Raw genomic sequence first — 16,704 nt, 5'->3', positions numbered from 1 at the left:
CATCTAATACTAATTTCAGGCAACTAATATTTTTTCTGTTTTAGCTGTTAGGAAGAAACATTAAATTCACTATGTGTTTGCTGGAGGTGTCTCCTACTGTTGTCTACTTTATATTTAAAAGATTTTTATAAAACAGCATCTTCATTTTGTTCTGTTGCAGCAAATTGCAACTGCCATCTGTCTAAGTCTGTTTTCTGCTGCAATAACAGAACACCATAGACTAGATAATTTATAAAGAAAAGAAATTTATTTCTCACAGTTTTGAAGACTGAGAACTCTAAAAGCATGGTGCTGGCATCTGTTAGGGGCCCTCACGCTGTGTCATATCTTGGCAAAAAGCATCACAAGGTGAAGAAGCCTACAAGCTAGCAGAGAAAAGTTGGGAACAATAGAGCAATAGCATTATCAGATTGCATAATCCTTACCTGTTTCTCCTTTGCGAGGGCAGAATAGAACATGATAATTGGAGTTTGTGTGGTATGTGATCAATGTGTTTGCATGATCAGGACTTGCAACACCCTGATTACTCCTATCTGATTCTTCTTACTGACAAAAAAGAGAGAGAGAGAGAGAGAGAGAGAGAGAGAGAGAGAGAGAGAGAGAGAGAGAGAGTTAGTTCAGAGAAAGAGAAAGTGCTTACTTTTATAATAAAGGCACGCTCAGGATAACTAACCCACTCCAGTGATAATGTTAAAGGTCCCATCTCCCACTATCGTGCTGGTGATTAAATTTCAACATAATTTTGAAGCAGACATTCAAATCATAGCAGCATTCATTTTGTAATTTATGACTTGTTCTCTTTCAGTGTCTTTTCTCCATTGTTCCAGTCATAGTACTTTCTAGTTTCTGTATTTCTACTCAGTTCTGTGTTAGTAGTAGATCTTTTAATTTTAAGTATTAAAATTTTTTCCATACTTATTTTTAAAACTAGAATATAATTTATTATATCATAATAAATCATAATTTATTATATATTATATATTATATACATAATTTATAATACATGTTTAAAATTAAAATAAACATTTCAATTTCATTACCAATTTTGACTTACATAGATATCACTATAACTTGCATTGCCTGCATAAAATATTCAAATAAACATAGTGTTGGGGGCTGGGGAGATAGCTCAGTCAGTAGAGTGCTTGCCTTGTAAGGACAAGGCCCTGGGTTCAATCCCCAGCACCCAAAAAAAAACAACAACAACATAGTGTTGCATTGATGTGTAAAAAAAATCATTCAATCAATCTATTAATGTCAACTAGACATGTGCTTTTGTGTATATTAGAAACTACACATGTACCCAACACATGCATTGTAATAAAACAACATTTTCCACAATAACAGTGTTGCATGTACTAAATCAAAATTAGGATTAATTACATTTAGTTAAAATTTGAGATTCAGTTCTTCAGCAACACATTTACGTGCTCATTGGCCACATTTGGTTAGTGGCTACAGTATTGAACAACATAGTCCTAGACCGTCTATGGCAGAATCAGGGCTGTGACGCAAGCCTCATTCTAAGTTCAGCCTGCTTTCCTCGGTGCCTCTTTGCTTCTCAAGCAAGGAGCTCTGGTTACAGGGAAACAGTTTTGTGACTTCCCAAGTTCAAGGTCTATAAACTGCAGTTGAGAGCCAACGTAAATTTCCAACAATTAGGACTCCAGGCAAGTAAGAGGCAGAGAGGAGGCATGGGTGTACTTAGCCAAAGGAGGCAAATGAAGCATAAACCTCCTCTAGTGGTTGTGGTTCAGAGACAGAAAGAGATCTGGGTTTGATAAAAGAAAAATAAAGTTGGGAATAGCATGAAGTTCTAAAGACAGGAAGCTTGGAGAAGTCGAGGGCCAAGCTAATACACTTAATAGTGGAGAGGCATGGTCTGCCTCTGTGGCCACCTTACAGAGGGTCTGCTGAGGGTTCCAATCTCTCTAAAGATGTTTAACAGAGGAGTGATGTGATTCTTCTGGTTAAGGAAGGTTACTATGCTGTCACTGAACTGCAGGATAGGTTGCATAGGAAAGAGAATGAAACTTCAAGGTCCGTTCCGAGATGGCTGTTGTTCAAAATAAAGTATGGGGACAAGGGGACAAGGGGAAAGGATGAAAACTGCAGATGCCACTCCACCCTCTTTTATTCCCATGAGTTTCTCTCCTTATTATGTAATTTGTACTTTTCAGTATTTGGTTCCTCTACATGATCCACCTCTTCTTCTTTATTATTTTTCCCTGTTTGTGCCCCCTTGGCTGCCTTCTACTTTTCTACATCACAAGTTGAACATTTCCCAACATTTTACAGGACTTTCTCCTTCCTAGACTATTACATTTTTCTTTTCTTTTCTTTTCTTTTTTCTTTCTTTCTTTCTTTCTTTCTTTCTTTTTGGTACTAGGGATTGAACTCAGTGGCTCTCAACCACTGAGCCACATCCCCAGCCATTTTTTTATATTTTATTTAGAAATAGGGTCTTGCTAAGTTGCTTAAGACCTTACTAAATAGCTGAGGCTGGCTTTGAACGTATGATCCTCCTGCCCCAGCCTCCCACCTGGGATTACAGGCTTGAGCCATTGTTTCCAACCTGAACTATCACCTTTCGGTACAGTCCATTTATAAAATCACTCCATTATTAAAAAAAAGAATCAGAATGCACTTTCTATGTCAATTTTTATCCTATTTGAGGCTTGTTGCATTTCTCAAATTTATGAGTTTATAATTTTCATCAAGTTTGGAAAATGTTTTGCCATTATTTCTTCTGCTCTCCCTACCCTTCTTTTGGATTTCGCTTACACTATGTTAAATAATATGTCATATTTTTATGGGTCACTGAGGATCTATTCCTTTTTTTTTTTCCCAGTTTTCTTCCTCTTTGTAATATGGATAGTGTCTGTTGCTATATTTTCAAGTCCATTGATCTTTTCTTTTGCATTGTTCAAACTGCGGTTAAGTCTATTGGGTGAATTTTTCATTTCAGATACTGTACTTTTCAACTCTAGATATGCCATTGTCATAGTTTCATATCTATTCTTCATTACTTTTATATTTTCCTTTACATTGAGCGTATTTATAATAATATTATTATAATTCTTGCCACTTCATTGCATAATTGCCATTATTTTGGGGTCCATTTCTATTGGTGGGTTTTTTTAAGTAGTGCTGGGGATCAAACCCAGGACAGGGTCTCTTCTGAATGCCACAGGGGTTCAACAGGTCTCTCCATTCAGCCTGGTGGAACTTGAAAGCTCAGGAAATGGTTTAGCTTGCAGCTTCCTGGGAGCTTTCTTTGCCCATTCTTATGGAGGTGTACCTTAGGAAGCTCATTGATTTTAGTATTTAGCCTAAGATTCAAGTGGACTTAAGATTTCTAGAGCTCTTTCTCTGCATACCTCCCTCTTCTCTGGGACTCTGCCTCACAAATTTCAGGTATCCCAAACTCTGATATTTTCCTTCTCAACTTAGCAAGAGTGTTGCGTCTTCTTGGATTCCCTTCCTTGTGGTCTGGAAAGTGCCTCCAGGCAGAGAGCCAGGAATATTGCAAGGATCACTTCATTTGCTTCTCTCCTCTCAGGGATCACAATCCTGCCCTGTGTGTTGTCCAATGAAAACAATTGTTTCGGACATTTTACCCAATTTTCTAGTTGTTTACTGGTGAGAGGGCAAGTTCAGTTCTAGTTAATGTTCACGTCTGGAAGTGGAAGTTTCTTCATAGCTTTTTGTACTGCTGAATTTGTTCTTGCTAAAGTCAATACAAATATTTTTCTGGACAAATCAAACTGTCTTCTCTTTCTAACTTTCTTGAATGCTGACACTCACAGGCAATTACTTCCTCATCTATGCTTCTTTCTCCCCAGGAATCTAAGGAATTGCATTTTCCATGTTTTTCTTTCAGCAAACCATCTGTTCCTCTAGCTTTTTCTCTGCTGATGCTACTTCAGTGTCACTTTTTCTGTGAAGGGTATCCTCTAGGGAAGTGCTTGAGGATCTATCTCATCCATTACCCAGCTCTTCTTGGGGGAAGTCGCTACTCTGGTGCATGAAAGTTGGCAGTCTGTCTTCTGACTGGATCAAATGCAGGCTACCCTGGTTTCCCTTTTTGTAAAAGTCCAAATTTCAGCTCAAGCTCACCATTTGTAAAATAGAGACCCTACCTTCTTCATTCTAAAATTTAAAAATATATACATATTTAAGTATATTACTTCCTACATACAAGCTAGGTAGAGAATAATATAGTACACATCTACCTGTCTAAGATACAGATATAAAAGGTATAAAGCATTACAGATACAGTTGAAATCCTCTGGATATTTCTTTTATTTTTATTCTCCTTCCTACCCTACTTCTAGTAAGTAACCGGTTTTCTGAATTCGGTGTTTTAAATGTCCATTTAGCATGTGCATGTGTGCAGATGTGTGTGTTTAAGAACAAGGGTATGTAAATTTTTTGTTTGTGTTTTTACAAATATTTATACTCTCCATATGACCCTAATAAATAAATAAATAGCATTTTACATGTTTTTAGCTCGGTTCATTTATCCATCCCAGGTTATAACTCTTCTGAGTTGCTGTGTGTGGACCCAGAAGAGAAAACAAAGAGACATTCAACAGAGTTCTCAATAGACTCTGGGACTACGGGTTCTCCAGCGAGAGTGGTTACCTTAAGGGGAAAGGAGCCAGTGTAACCTTGTGTCCTAACATACAGTCTTGGTTATCTTAGGGGAAGGGCAATTCTAGCTAGAACAGGGGTTTGTCATATGGTTTTGTTTCCTGAAGTCATGGCAGAATTCTGGGGAGAACAAAAGGGCTACAGGGAAGAACTTTCAAGTACTTCTGGTACTACCACCACAATTACCATCACTAAATCTCTATCACAAGCTCATTGTGAGTGGGGCACTGTGATGAGTGTTTATAAGCATTCTCTCTGATTCCCTAAAACGATACTCAAAGTAAGCATTCTTGTCCCGGGTTTATAGATGGATAAACAGGCTAAAAACACCTGAATACCAGACTCTAACTATTCCAAGTTTTAATGAACACTTTTATTTGGAGAGTCCACAGACATGTTAAGCCCAACATGTCCAAAATTTCTTTCTGCTCGTAGCCTCTCCCCTCTTAATTCTGTCCATTAACAGCTGTGGGAGGAAACCTCTTAGATCCAGGTCTAATCAGTTACCACCCAGTTCCAAAGTCTTCGATAGCTCCCAACTGCTCAAAGAATTGAGTGCAAGGTTCTCACCTTGGCATTCAAATCCTTTATCATAGGCCCCCAACCTGTGTTCCTAACTTTATCACCTACTCTTCCTTCATGCCCCAGCCAGACAAAACTATTTGCAGTTCTCCAAATAACCACGTGTATTCCTATCTCAGTGACCTTGCTCATGTTCTCCCCTTATGTGGCTGTTCTCTCTCTTTCCTCTACATATCTACTCATTGATATTCTATGCACTCTTGAAAGTCAAGTTTAAATTTTTAGCTCTTCCCTGTCACTTGGTCTTCATTCTCCCACCAGAATATGATTTTTCCTCCTTTTTTCCCTCTCATTTATCATATATCCTCTATCTTGTTGAATTATTCTATAATTTTCTGTGTGCTTGACCTCCCCCTCTGCTCAAGAGAGTATAAAGCTGTTTCGTCCTCACCTTGCGTTCCCTAACCCTTCCTAACACCCAGAAGGAAATGGTGCTGTATTAAATCATTGAATTGATGTAGTACTTAAGACCAATACTCAAACAATTCATGTTGGAATATAGAGTCCAACAAATGCAAGGAATGAAATCGTACCTTACACAGTATTAAGGTCTACTCTCTGCTCTCATCCAACAGACCCCAGGAAGCTGGGAAAGACAATCACTATGCTCACTGTGTGTGAATGGGACTTAGTGAGTCAAGATGAAGCCTTCAAGCTGGGGTTGGAGCTCAGTGGCAGAGCGCTTGCCTAGCATGTGAGGGACTGGGTTTGATCCTCAGCACCACATACAAATAAATAAATAAAATAAAGGTATTGTGTCCATCTACAACTAAAAATATTAAAAAGAAAAGATGGGGACTTAGCTAGCCAAGAAGCTAAGAATGCTGGAAACCTCACATGGTCCTTGCTTGAAAGAGGGAGGAAGTACTTAGTTGGTAGATAGATGTTTGCTTCCTCTGTAAAATTATCATGAAAAGATATGTTATAGTTTTGTGTGGAAGGCGATTAGGGATTAGGAATACAAGTAGGTGAGTGAGAGAGACAGAGAGAGACAGAGAGAGAGAAGAGAGAGGAGAGAGAGAGAGAGAGAGAGAGAGAGCGCGCGCGCGCAGGCGCGCACGGTATAACCCAAGTGGTCACTCAGCCCTATTTGTGAGGAGTGAGGGCCGCCTTGTTTCTGGTCTTTGGCTCACTGCTACAGCAGATAGAAGGAACTATTCTGGGCTCCAGGGTTCTTTTCCTGTGTCATCCTACTGACCTCTTGGCACTGAAGAAAACCTTGAAGCAAATAATGTGCTACGCATCTTTTATGCATTTGTATCTGTCATGCTTTTTTTTCCCTTGAAGAGGAAAAAGAAGTTTGTGTTGGTAGATAATTTCCTTTTTTGTTCAATATAATCTTCTTCTTTCCTCAAATTAATATACAACATGTCATCACCTCTTTTTAAAAATAAAGATCCAGCTTCAACAATCTAAAAACAAAACAAAAAAAACCTCTACTAACTCAACTTGTCTAACCTTAGATTTATCTTTGTTTCCCTTTTCCTTCCTTCCTCTGACATCCCTCCCACAAAAGAAAACTGGCTCAGTTTCTGGACTTTTGTTAAGGGTTCCAAGTTCATTTGATTACCCAGTTGAAAACCTTGAAATCACCAGCAATTCTTCCCTTTGACATGCCACCCACCCCACCAACTCTATCTTCATTCAAAGAGTTCTAGCATTCCTTTGTAAGAACTCATCCCAAGGTCAATTCTAGTTTAAAGACACTTGTGTTAGTCATCTTTTCTTTGATGTGACAAAAATACCTGAGAAAGGGTAACGTAGAGGAGTAGTTCATTTTGGCGAATGGTTTCAGAGGTTTAGTCCATGGTGGGCTGACTCCATTTCTTCGCACCCAAGGTGATGAAATCAGATTTCTGCTCTTCCTGTCACGGCAGGCAGGGTCTGTTTGGGTCGCAGCTCTTTCAGTGCCCCAGCAGGCAACACCTGCTAGGGTTACCATTCAGCAGCAGACCACCAGCAATTCCTTCTTAGGTCCTTGTCTCATGAATTCTAATGAAATCCATGGACAATGAAGGGTAAGTGAGAAAGTGTAAGATTTATTCAAGCAAGAAGAAAAGAAACAGAGCTCTTGTCATGTGAGAAGGGTCTCAATAGTACCCCCAAGAGTACTACTCTAGCGGGTAATATGTCTGCACAGTAGGGGGCATTGCTCAATTTTTATGTTGAACAGGCAATCAAAGAATGCTGTCTATTGGTCCAACAGTTTTGGAATATTCCCTAACTTTTAGTATAATTAGGTATCTGGAAGATGATTTGTTCATTGGTTGGGGCTGCAACATTCTGATTGGTTATGCCCTTTAAGCTGTTTGAAATTATCTGTAGTTTCCACTTAGGTCCATCTTGCCTCTCTGAGTCAAAGGGAGGTTGCCAGGAGAGTACTCTGTACTTCCTGTCTACTTAGAGAAGCTTCTTTGGGGCCCATTGTCCTGTCTGCCTTTATCTTATTATCTGACTATTCAATGAGACAGAACATCATGGAAGAAGGGCATGGTAGAGGAGTGCTACTCACCTCATGGCAGCCAGGAAGCAGAGAGAAAAATGGTAAAGGGTCACAGGGAAGATGAACCCTTCCAGGGCACAACCCCAGTGACCCATCTTCTCCAACCATGCCTTGCCTCCCTACGGTTACCACCCAGTTAGTCTATTCAAATTAGATGGACTACTTACATTCCAGTGCTCATAATCTAATTATTTCGTCTCTAAATATTCTTGTATTAATACAGGAACTTTTGGAGGACACCTTATGTCCAAATGGTAAGACACTCACCACCAAGAAATGAGGGATAGGGTGGGATTAGGAGAATTTTTCTCAAAATACACATTTTGCCTCTACCACCACAAGATTTTTTTTGGTGTGGGGTGGACAAGGGATTGCAACCAGAGCCCCTTAACCACTGAGCCACATCCCCAGCACCCTTTTTTAAAAAATTTTGAGACAGGTTCTCACTAAATTTCTTAGGGCCTCACTAAGTTGCTGAAGCTGGTTTTGAACTTTCTATCTTCCTGCCTCAGCCTCCAGAGCCACTGGGATTACAGGTGTGTGTCACCGCAGTTGGCCCACCACAAGATTCTTCCGCCGCTTGAAGAACTAAGAAGGTAAAGCTTAAAAAAGCTTTCGGTGTGCTACCGGACTCATTGCTTAGCACCATTCAGGTCCTTGCCACTTGGATACTTGTAATTATCTTTGGATTGCACTTCCCCCACCCAATGTTTTTAAAACACTGTCTTCAACATAACATCTTCCATTCAAACATTCTTCCTCATCTCCCCACTGATCTCTGAATTAGGCCCAAACTTGTAGACACTCCATACCTGAAATTATCTTGTTCTCTGCTGCTTCCTCAAATATGGATATCCCAAGAGTTTTCTCACCCCGTTTCCTTCTCATTCTACACACTCTGCCCAGAAGAATCATTGTATTCTTAGAATTGCATTACTATCTATATCCTGATGATGACCAACGCCCCCTCTCTCCACTACGGATCTCTTTCCCGCTGGACTGCACCATTCAATTGCTTTCCGCGTGAATCTCAAACTTGAAAGTGCCCAAGTAATTATTTCTACCTCTTCCTCCCCTTTCTGTCTCACCAGTCACTCGATCCAGATGCCTGGGAGTTATCCTTTCCTCCTCTCTTTCCCTCACCCCTACACACACCCGATAAACACCAAGTCACTTTATCCCTGCATCTCACCTCAGATTCCTTATTCAGGAGCTTGTTAGTCTCTGCCCTGCTGGTCTCCCTCCCTCTGGCTGTGCCCTCTGTAATCAGTTTATTCTTCCCATTGCCAACAGTCTGATATTTCTAGATGCAAATTGGATCAGGCCACCCTTCTGCTTAAAACCCTTAAGTGTTTCCCCATTTACTTGAGGATAAAGTCCAAAAGCTGCCCACAAAGCTCTGCCCTTCTACAGATTTACCTTCTACTCACTACAGAAAGTTCAGACTAACTCCTTCTGGCTTCCCAATGTGCTCCCTTCTCTCAGGGTTCTGTACCTTAAGTGTTCCGTCCACACTGCTTGAATGATTTCCTTTCTTTGTTCTTCCAACGAACTCCCTTCTGTTTCTTCAATTCTTAAATCTAAAGCTGTTCTCTCTAGAAGACTTTCTTGCTTCCCACCCAGGAGATACAGATTCTGCACTCCTCCTCTCTACAGTGGTTTTTTTTTTTTTTTTTTTTTTTTTTTTTTTTTTTTTTATTTGCTTGCTTCCCCTACTGACTCTCTGAGAGAGGAAATGGTATTTTTTTTCCTTTCCATACTCAGATCCTAGACCAAAACATAGCCAATAATAAGCACTGAGTGCTGAGTATGCGCATGAATGTACGTTTTCCAGTTTTCTGTTCCTCCACTCTCTCCAGGAACCACCTTCTTGAGTCAACACATCTCCTAACCTTCCCTCTATATTCCAGTATTTTCCACTTCCATAGCTTCATGTTTGTTTCTCCCTTTGTTAACAGATGGATAGTGATGCCACGCAGTGAGACGAAAAGAAGAGGAAGAGGTGGACAGAGTTAGCTGAACTCGTTGAGTTTGAGAGTTGTGCAGTAAATAGTTGACTAGTGCTCTTTCCCTTACCTCTTTCCTTTTCCTCTACTTTTGTAATTATGCTGGTTCTTCAGGTCTACCTTAAATCCCATCTCCTCCATCTCAGTACACACACACCACCTGTAAGCGTGTTCTGAATGTACTGTCTTGGCTTCAATGAGTGATTATCATTTCCTAAACACGTGTCTCCTCTCTTCCCCTAGAGCTCATACTCCCTTAGCGTGGAGACCACATTGCTTACCTATGGCCCTTGCTAATGACAGGCCTTTAATAAATATGAGCTGCCATTTGTTTTGTGTATAGAGTGACCAACCATTTTGCTTGTCCAGAATGAAGGGGGCTCCTGAGACATGGGACTTCCAGTGCTAGCACTGGGCAAATCTCTAGCAAACAGGACGAGTTGGTCACCCTACAGATTCACCAAAGCCACTGCAGATGCCCACGCATACTATCACATAGTGTTTTTCTCTGGTGCATTTTCCTACTTTGTTTCCATAGTTGGACTTTAATTGACGTGAACCTTCAACACTGATGGGAGCTTTTGCTCATTCATTGCTATACTCTGAGCACCTGTTCCAAACCAGATGAAGTCTTTTTCCCACCATTTCCCCATGACACCATAAAGAATATTTGTGATTGGCAGAAAGATTAATAGAGGAATGGGTGCGGTTGGGGGGGGGGGAGGAGAGATACTGGTAACTGATTTAGAACAAGATATATTCCATGCTTTTATAATTATGTCAAAATGGATTCTACTGTCATGTATAACTAAAAAGGACCAGTAAAAAAAAAAAAAAAAAGAAAATTTGTGATAAGTCTTTATCCACTTATGTTGTCCCTCCTTTACTGGATTAATTTTAAGGGCTGTGCTCTCTTTATCTTTTCATTCCTAGTGACTGGCATATTGCCTGACACAAAAAGGACACTTGAGAAATGTTTGCAGGGTTGAATTAAAGTGCAGAGAGTTTGGCAACTTCAGGGTTTTTAGTCCCACTCTTCAAGGACAGTAGTAGGTGGCATGAGTTGAGCCCTTTCAAATTATGTCCTAGTTTCTCATCTACACAGGTAAAGGATTGGGTAGACCAGGAGCTATTAGACATTTATAATAGCCCATTTAGATGGTGCAAAAGACTTCATAGCTATAGAAAAGGAATTTGGCAGTGATCAGAAAGTATAACTACATTGGCATGTTTGGGATTAATATTAGCTCTGCTATACCAACAGCTCAGGGGCTGGGAATATAGGTCAGTTGGTAGAGTGCTTGCTTCCCATGCATAAGGCCTTGGGTTCAATCCCAAGCACCACAAATAAATTCCAACAGTTCACATTCAATCTATCAGCAAGTCTTTACTCCTTATCCAAATTAAATCTCTAATCTAATCATCTCAATTGCTACTGACTTAATGTAACTTCCTGATTGACCAACAAAATAACCTGTACAATAGCCCACAACAAACTGAATTTAAAAATAATAAACTTACTAAAAAGTTTATACTGAAAACAATGACTCCTAATATTGCCCTATTAATGAAAGTTCCTTCCTAAAAATTGCAGGAGTTCTAATCACCTCGGAGTATACTTGTGCTGGGCATGGTGCATGCCTGTAATCCCAGCAACTCAGGAGGCAGAGGCAGGAGGATCACAAGTTGGGGGCCAGCCTGGGCAACTTAGAAAGACCCTAAGCAACTTAACAAAACCACAAATTAAAGAGTTGGGAATGTGGCTCAGTTGTAAAACACCCCTGGTTCAATCCCCAAAAACAAACAAACTGAAAATCCACGTGCACTTGTGCTTACAAAGTGGTCTGATAAGCATTGTGGAATTTGAGATCTTGAAAAATCTAGAAAGATGCTCAGTTGCAAATAGAAATGAAAGTCTCCTGTAAGACATTTTTTAAAATCTTTTAAGGAACTTGTTGGTTGACTTGAGGTTGGATACCAATTTGACCGTCCCTGTACTGATCAGCTTTGAAGATTTTTTTCAACTTCCATCTTCTATTGAGGTACTGCATCATTTATAAATATCTGTTACATGAGTGAGTGAATTAACAAACTAAAGAATGAATATAAAAAAGCTTATATGAGCTCTGGAAAGCCCTATACTGAAGTCTAGGGTACTGGTTTTCAAATTTCTTCAGGAAGTTAAATACCTCTAAGTTGTATAGTTTCTTAAAATGAGACTTTATTAAACATTAATGATTAAATATATTGTATTTCTGGATAGATTTATAAAAATATGATACAATTGGTTGTCACCAAGGATCTGGATATTGTGAGACATGGGTCAGAGTGAGACTTTTTCTTTTACCCTTTTACTCCTTTTGAAATTTCAATAATGTGAATGTATTTAAATAAAAAGAAATGAGCACAAAAATTTAACATTTTGATGATAAACCAGATACTCCCTTGATTTAAATTCTAGTAAGGTGGTAGTAAGAATCAAACATTTCAAAGAGACATAAGGGAGAAATTTTATTTTTCTTAATTGGGGAAATACCATACTATTTGATTCTGCAGATAAAGTACCTTGCTCTGGTGTTCCAGTAAAGCATAGTTTGGGAATCACAGCTCTTAAGACAATGTTGGCAATCAAAATTTTGCTTGGATATGCTTTAGAGGATTTTCACAGTAATATGGGAAGATTATTCTCTCAGATGCACTCTTTAGCATCATTAAAGGACCATCATTTTGATACCGTGGATATTGTTTGTTTCATGAATCATTTTCCCCAGCAAATTAAGCAACATGAATTAAAGAATGAGATCAGTAAGTTTGCATATTTTCACGGACTAAGGAAGTAAAGTCATATGAAGACAAACCAAGAAATTTGTTAGTGATAGTCTTGGCCTCTGAACTGCTCTTTGCCAAAGATCTTCATACCTGGGAAGGAGCAGGGCTTCTATGGCACAGAATCAAACACTCTTGCTGCTTCAAGGGCACACACAGGTTAGAATTGACACTGGAGATGGTTCTTAGAGACCAAGTCTCTGTTTACAAACCAGACACCTTATTTATTCAAGATGGAATGGAAAACAAACGTTTGGTAAGTACATGTATGTGTAAGATCATCATTGTATATTTTTCATGACCTTGAGTGTTTTTGGTCATGTGGTATTTAAATTTCATGCCAATCTGTGAAGAAGGCAGTTCACTTTTATTTATTTATTTTTTTTAATGTACAAAATTGTGGAAACTTAGGCTCTGACAGGGTGAATGATTTGACAGAATCATACTATTGACTTAAAGTGGGGTCTTTTGCCTCTTGAGCTTTTTTGTTCTTTCTTCCCCAAAATGTTTGGTGACATGAATCTGGAATGTCATCCTCTCTTTTCAGGTTTTGATTTGCTCTTTCTTTGAAACATGATTTTTTTTAAAAAAAGGATCATTTCAAACAAAGTCTGGACAGTTTTGCTGGTTCCAAGTCCCCCAACAACTTGTTTTCACTATCTATTTTCTAGCTATTCTATCCATTCTGTATTTCTAGTGTCTATTATCTATCACATTCCAGTATAAATTTTAGTTTTACTGCATTAGTTTGCATCCTGCTCTTTGTTGCTCCTTTATATTTTACGACTTACCTTTATTACAATAATATTACCACTGGTTTCCAGATATTTCCATTTATTTTTAATTCAGATTGTGAGAATTGTGGCTTCAAATTTCTGGGTGCATAAGAATAACCTAAAGAGCTTATTAAAAACAGACTTCTAGCTGGGCAAGGTGGTGCATGCCTGTGATCCCAGTGGAGGCTGAGGCAGGAGGATTTCAAGTTCAAAGCTAGCCTCAGCAACTTAACAAGGCCCTAAGCAACTTAGTGAGACCCTGTCTCAAAATAAAACATAAAAAGGGCTGGAGATGTGAATCAGTGACAAAACACCCCTGGGTTCAGTCCCTGTTATAAATAAATATTTCTTAGAGCTTTTACCATAGGCTCTAATTCTTGTTTCCTGGCGAGGATAAGGTCCAGCAATCTGAATGTTAAACAAGTACCCCAGAGGATGCTGATGAAGGTGATCCAATAACCACACTTTCAGAACTCTGTTGTTGAGAATTAAAAATTATATTGTTGTATACTACACATCTATTCTGTGCTCAGAATACAGAGATAAAAATAAATTCTTGCTCTCTTGGTGTTTACAAATTTCAGGGGATGATGAACACAACCATCTCAGACAGAAAATGACTGACGCTCCGAATGATGTGGATAATAAATGCAATAGGAATACAGCCAGGGGTGAGATTGAAGAGATTCTTGAGTTTGGACTGTATTCTATAGGTACTGGATGATTCTTCAAATGTGCAGATAAAATGAAAAGTGGAAATGACTTTAAAAGTCCTCATCTATGTTTGGTGGTCAGTTATGCAAATTCTAAAGAAAAACTGTTGAACTTCTGTGAAGGTAGATTCAATACAATCTGGAGCTTGACAGAATAAGAAAGGGAAAAGTGTCTTAGATGCATCTGAGGTTTCCAATCTTCCTTGACCAGGTAGACTACAATTTCACCACCCAGTGAGTCTGAACAGGAAATGTTTTGAGTACAGGTCTAGATTCAACTTCCTACCCCAAATTAGAATCTTCTGTTCGTATGTAGCAGGTGGCTTTGCTTGAATACATGGCAGTTGTTTTTATCATGTCGAAAGGAAAAGATCTGGGGCTTGCAGGAGATGACTGGATTTAAGTGCACCAGAGTAAAAGGAGACAGACTATTCATATCACTTGTTTAAGTATCATTATATGGAATGAATCAACGAACATCACCCTATGTAAACGTATGATTACACAAATGGTATGCCTTTACTCTATGTACAAACAGGGAAAGAACATGTATCCCATTTGTTCACAATAAAAAAAATAAATAAAATTAAAAAAGTATCATTATATGGAAAGCACTGCACAAAAAACTAAGATGGACAATTTTTGTCTAAGATATTTAAAATCTAGGTGGCACCTCCAAGGAAGAGACCCCAAGAATAAATAGTAGGTTCCCAAATCCACAAACCACTGAGCAGAGAATTTGCACTTGTGTTGGAGTCACGAGGCCTTCTGCTCAAGGAATGAAAATTAGTGGGTTACTGAGCTGGGAATGAGGACCTCTTTTTGAAGGTCATGGACCTGTAGAACTCTTTGAAATAGTAGATGCTAGACTGCCCAAACCCCATGCAAGAGTACCTCTCAGGGAGTTGCGGTGCCTAAACCACCAAAGCTACAAATTTATTACCCAACTACCAATTATGCGGTTTAGGGCCAGTTAAGAGCTAAAGCCCTCCCAAGAGTCCAGTACCTCGTTCGGATTGGATAAACTCACTTCGCTTACACCCGGGGCTCCTTTGCCTGTCAATCACACCGCTCGCACGCCCACCCAATCTTTGTTCCGCCCCTTTTTAGTGACGCAAACCTGGCGCTCTTTCGCGCCCCAGCCCTCAAGCTCCCCACTCGTCGCTCCAGTTCCTCATTGGTTAGTAGAGAGGAGAGGGAAAGCAAGGGGCGATCTATTTTGATTTTTGAACTACCCACTCTAGCCTGGTGTCAAAGTCCGTCAGCAGAGCATTGTAGGCTGGAGCGGCGCGCAGGCGTACAAGGCCCGCTGGTGGAGGGGCACGTCCCCTCCCTCGCGAGAGAATTTATTACACTGTTGTGACGCAGATGGTACTCCGCTCACCGCCTTCACTTGCGATTGGCTGTGGCTGAAGTCCGTCTCCCCTCCACGCCCCCATCTCTGCCTTCCCTCCCAGCTCCTGACACTTGAGAGATTGCCCAGGAGGCCACGCCTTACCCCGTCTCTGCCGCTTAGCCCTGCGATTGGCTGATGGAGCTGGCATGCTCTCTCACCCCCTCCGGAGCCTCGAGAGGCTGGTGGGACCCCGCGGAAGTTGTCAGTCAAACTCCTCCCTCCCACCCCCCGCGAAGCCCTTCCCCCGGGCCGCGCGCCCTCGCGCGCGCGCACACGCACACACATTCCCCCCTAGCCTGTACCAACCACCTTCTCAAGTTGTAGCGGTCGTTCGCCCGGGTTTCTCCGTGGGCGGCCGGCGGGCGCCTGGGGGAGGGGGTTCGCACCGCGCGACGCTGCCAGGGGCGAGTGTGTGTGCACTGAGGGTCCGGGCAGCGGGTCACCGCCCGGGCGATGAGGGGCCAGCGCTGACAGGGAAGAGAAGGCACCGCGACGACGGCTCCAAGAAGATCCGCGATGGCAGCGCCCTGGGAGGAGGCTCCAGGCAGGGCGGACGGCTCTGGCAGCGGGTGCTGAGGTGCTGGCCGGCCGGCCGGCTGGCGACCAGCACTGAAGGGACGAGAGGCGCACTCTGCGTCCGCAGCCCCGCGCCCTCGTCTCAGTTGTCTAAACTTCAGGCTCCCTTCCACCCGCCCTCCGCGCCCGGAGTCAACAACTTCTTCACCCCCCTCCACCCCCGCCCTTCCCTCCGTCAGCCCCGGGAGTTCGCCGCGCAGCGGGGACCAGGAACCTCCGGCGCTGAGATGTGGCCGTGAGGCGTTGTCGGGCGGCGAGGAGAAGCTCGGCGGCGCCCGGGAGCGGGAGGGCGGAGTGGCCGGGAGCACGGGGCGCAGGGGCGCGAGCTCTCCGTGCCTCTCCCCCGCCTCCTCCTCCTGCCGTCGCTGCCGCTGCCCGTGCGGTGCAAGCGGCCGCCGGAGCTGCCAAGCGCCAGGGCCGCGGAGATGTCGTCGTCGTCGCCGCCGGCGGGGGCTGCCAGCGCCGCCATCTCGGCCTCGGAGAAAGTGGACGGCTTCACCCGGAAATCGGTGCGCAAGGCGCAGAGACAGAAGCGCTCCCAGGGCTCGTCGCAGTTTCGCAGCCAGGGTAGCCAAGCGGAGCTGCACCCCTTGCCCCAGCTCAAAGGTAACCTCCGAGGGCGCAGCCCCGGGAGCGAGCGCAGGGGCTGGCTCCGCTCGCCTCTGTGTCA

At 41.9% G+C, this 16,704-nt stretch overlaps 1 protein-coding gene and 1 non-coding gene across 2 annotated transcripts in view; both read left to right on the top strand.

Moving 5' to 3' along the window:
- The first annotated feature begins 402 nt into the window (after positions 1-402).
- Positions 403-538, top strand: LOC124962478 (U8 small nucleolar RNA). Its single transcript, XR_007104494.1, has one exon. It is a non-coding gene; the product is annotated as a U8 small nucleolar RNA (small nucleolar RNA).
- A 15,178-nt stretch (positions 539-15,716) lies between these two features.
- Positions 15,717-16,704, top strand: part of Ppp2r5a (protein phosphatase 2 regulatory subunit B'alpha) — a 62,263-nt gene continuing 61,275 nt past the window's right edge. Inside the window, exon 1 of the mRNA XM_047520316.1 lies at positions 15,717-16,640. Within this exon, the coding sequence (XP_047376272.1) occupies positions 16,460-16,640 (181 nt within the window). The 5' untranslated portion in view covers positions 15,717-16,459. The remainder of the gene's footprint in view (positions 16,641-16,704) is intronic.

Source organism: Sciurus carolinensis, chromosome 12 (assembly GCF_902686445.1).
Source record: "Sciurus carolinensis chromosome 12, mSciCar1.2, whole genome shotgun sequence".
Lineage (NCBI taxonomy): Eukaryota > Metazoa > Chordata > Mammalia > Rodentia > Sciuridae > Sciurus > Sciurus carolinensis.
This window is presented reverse-complemented; position numbering and strand designations above follow the sequence as displayed.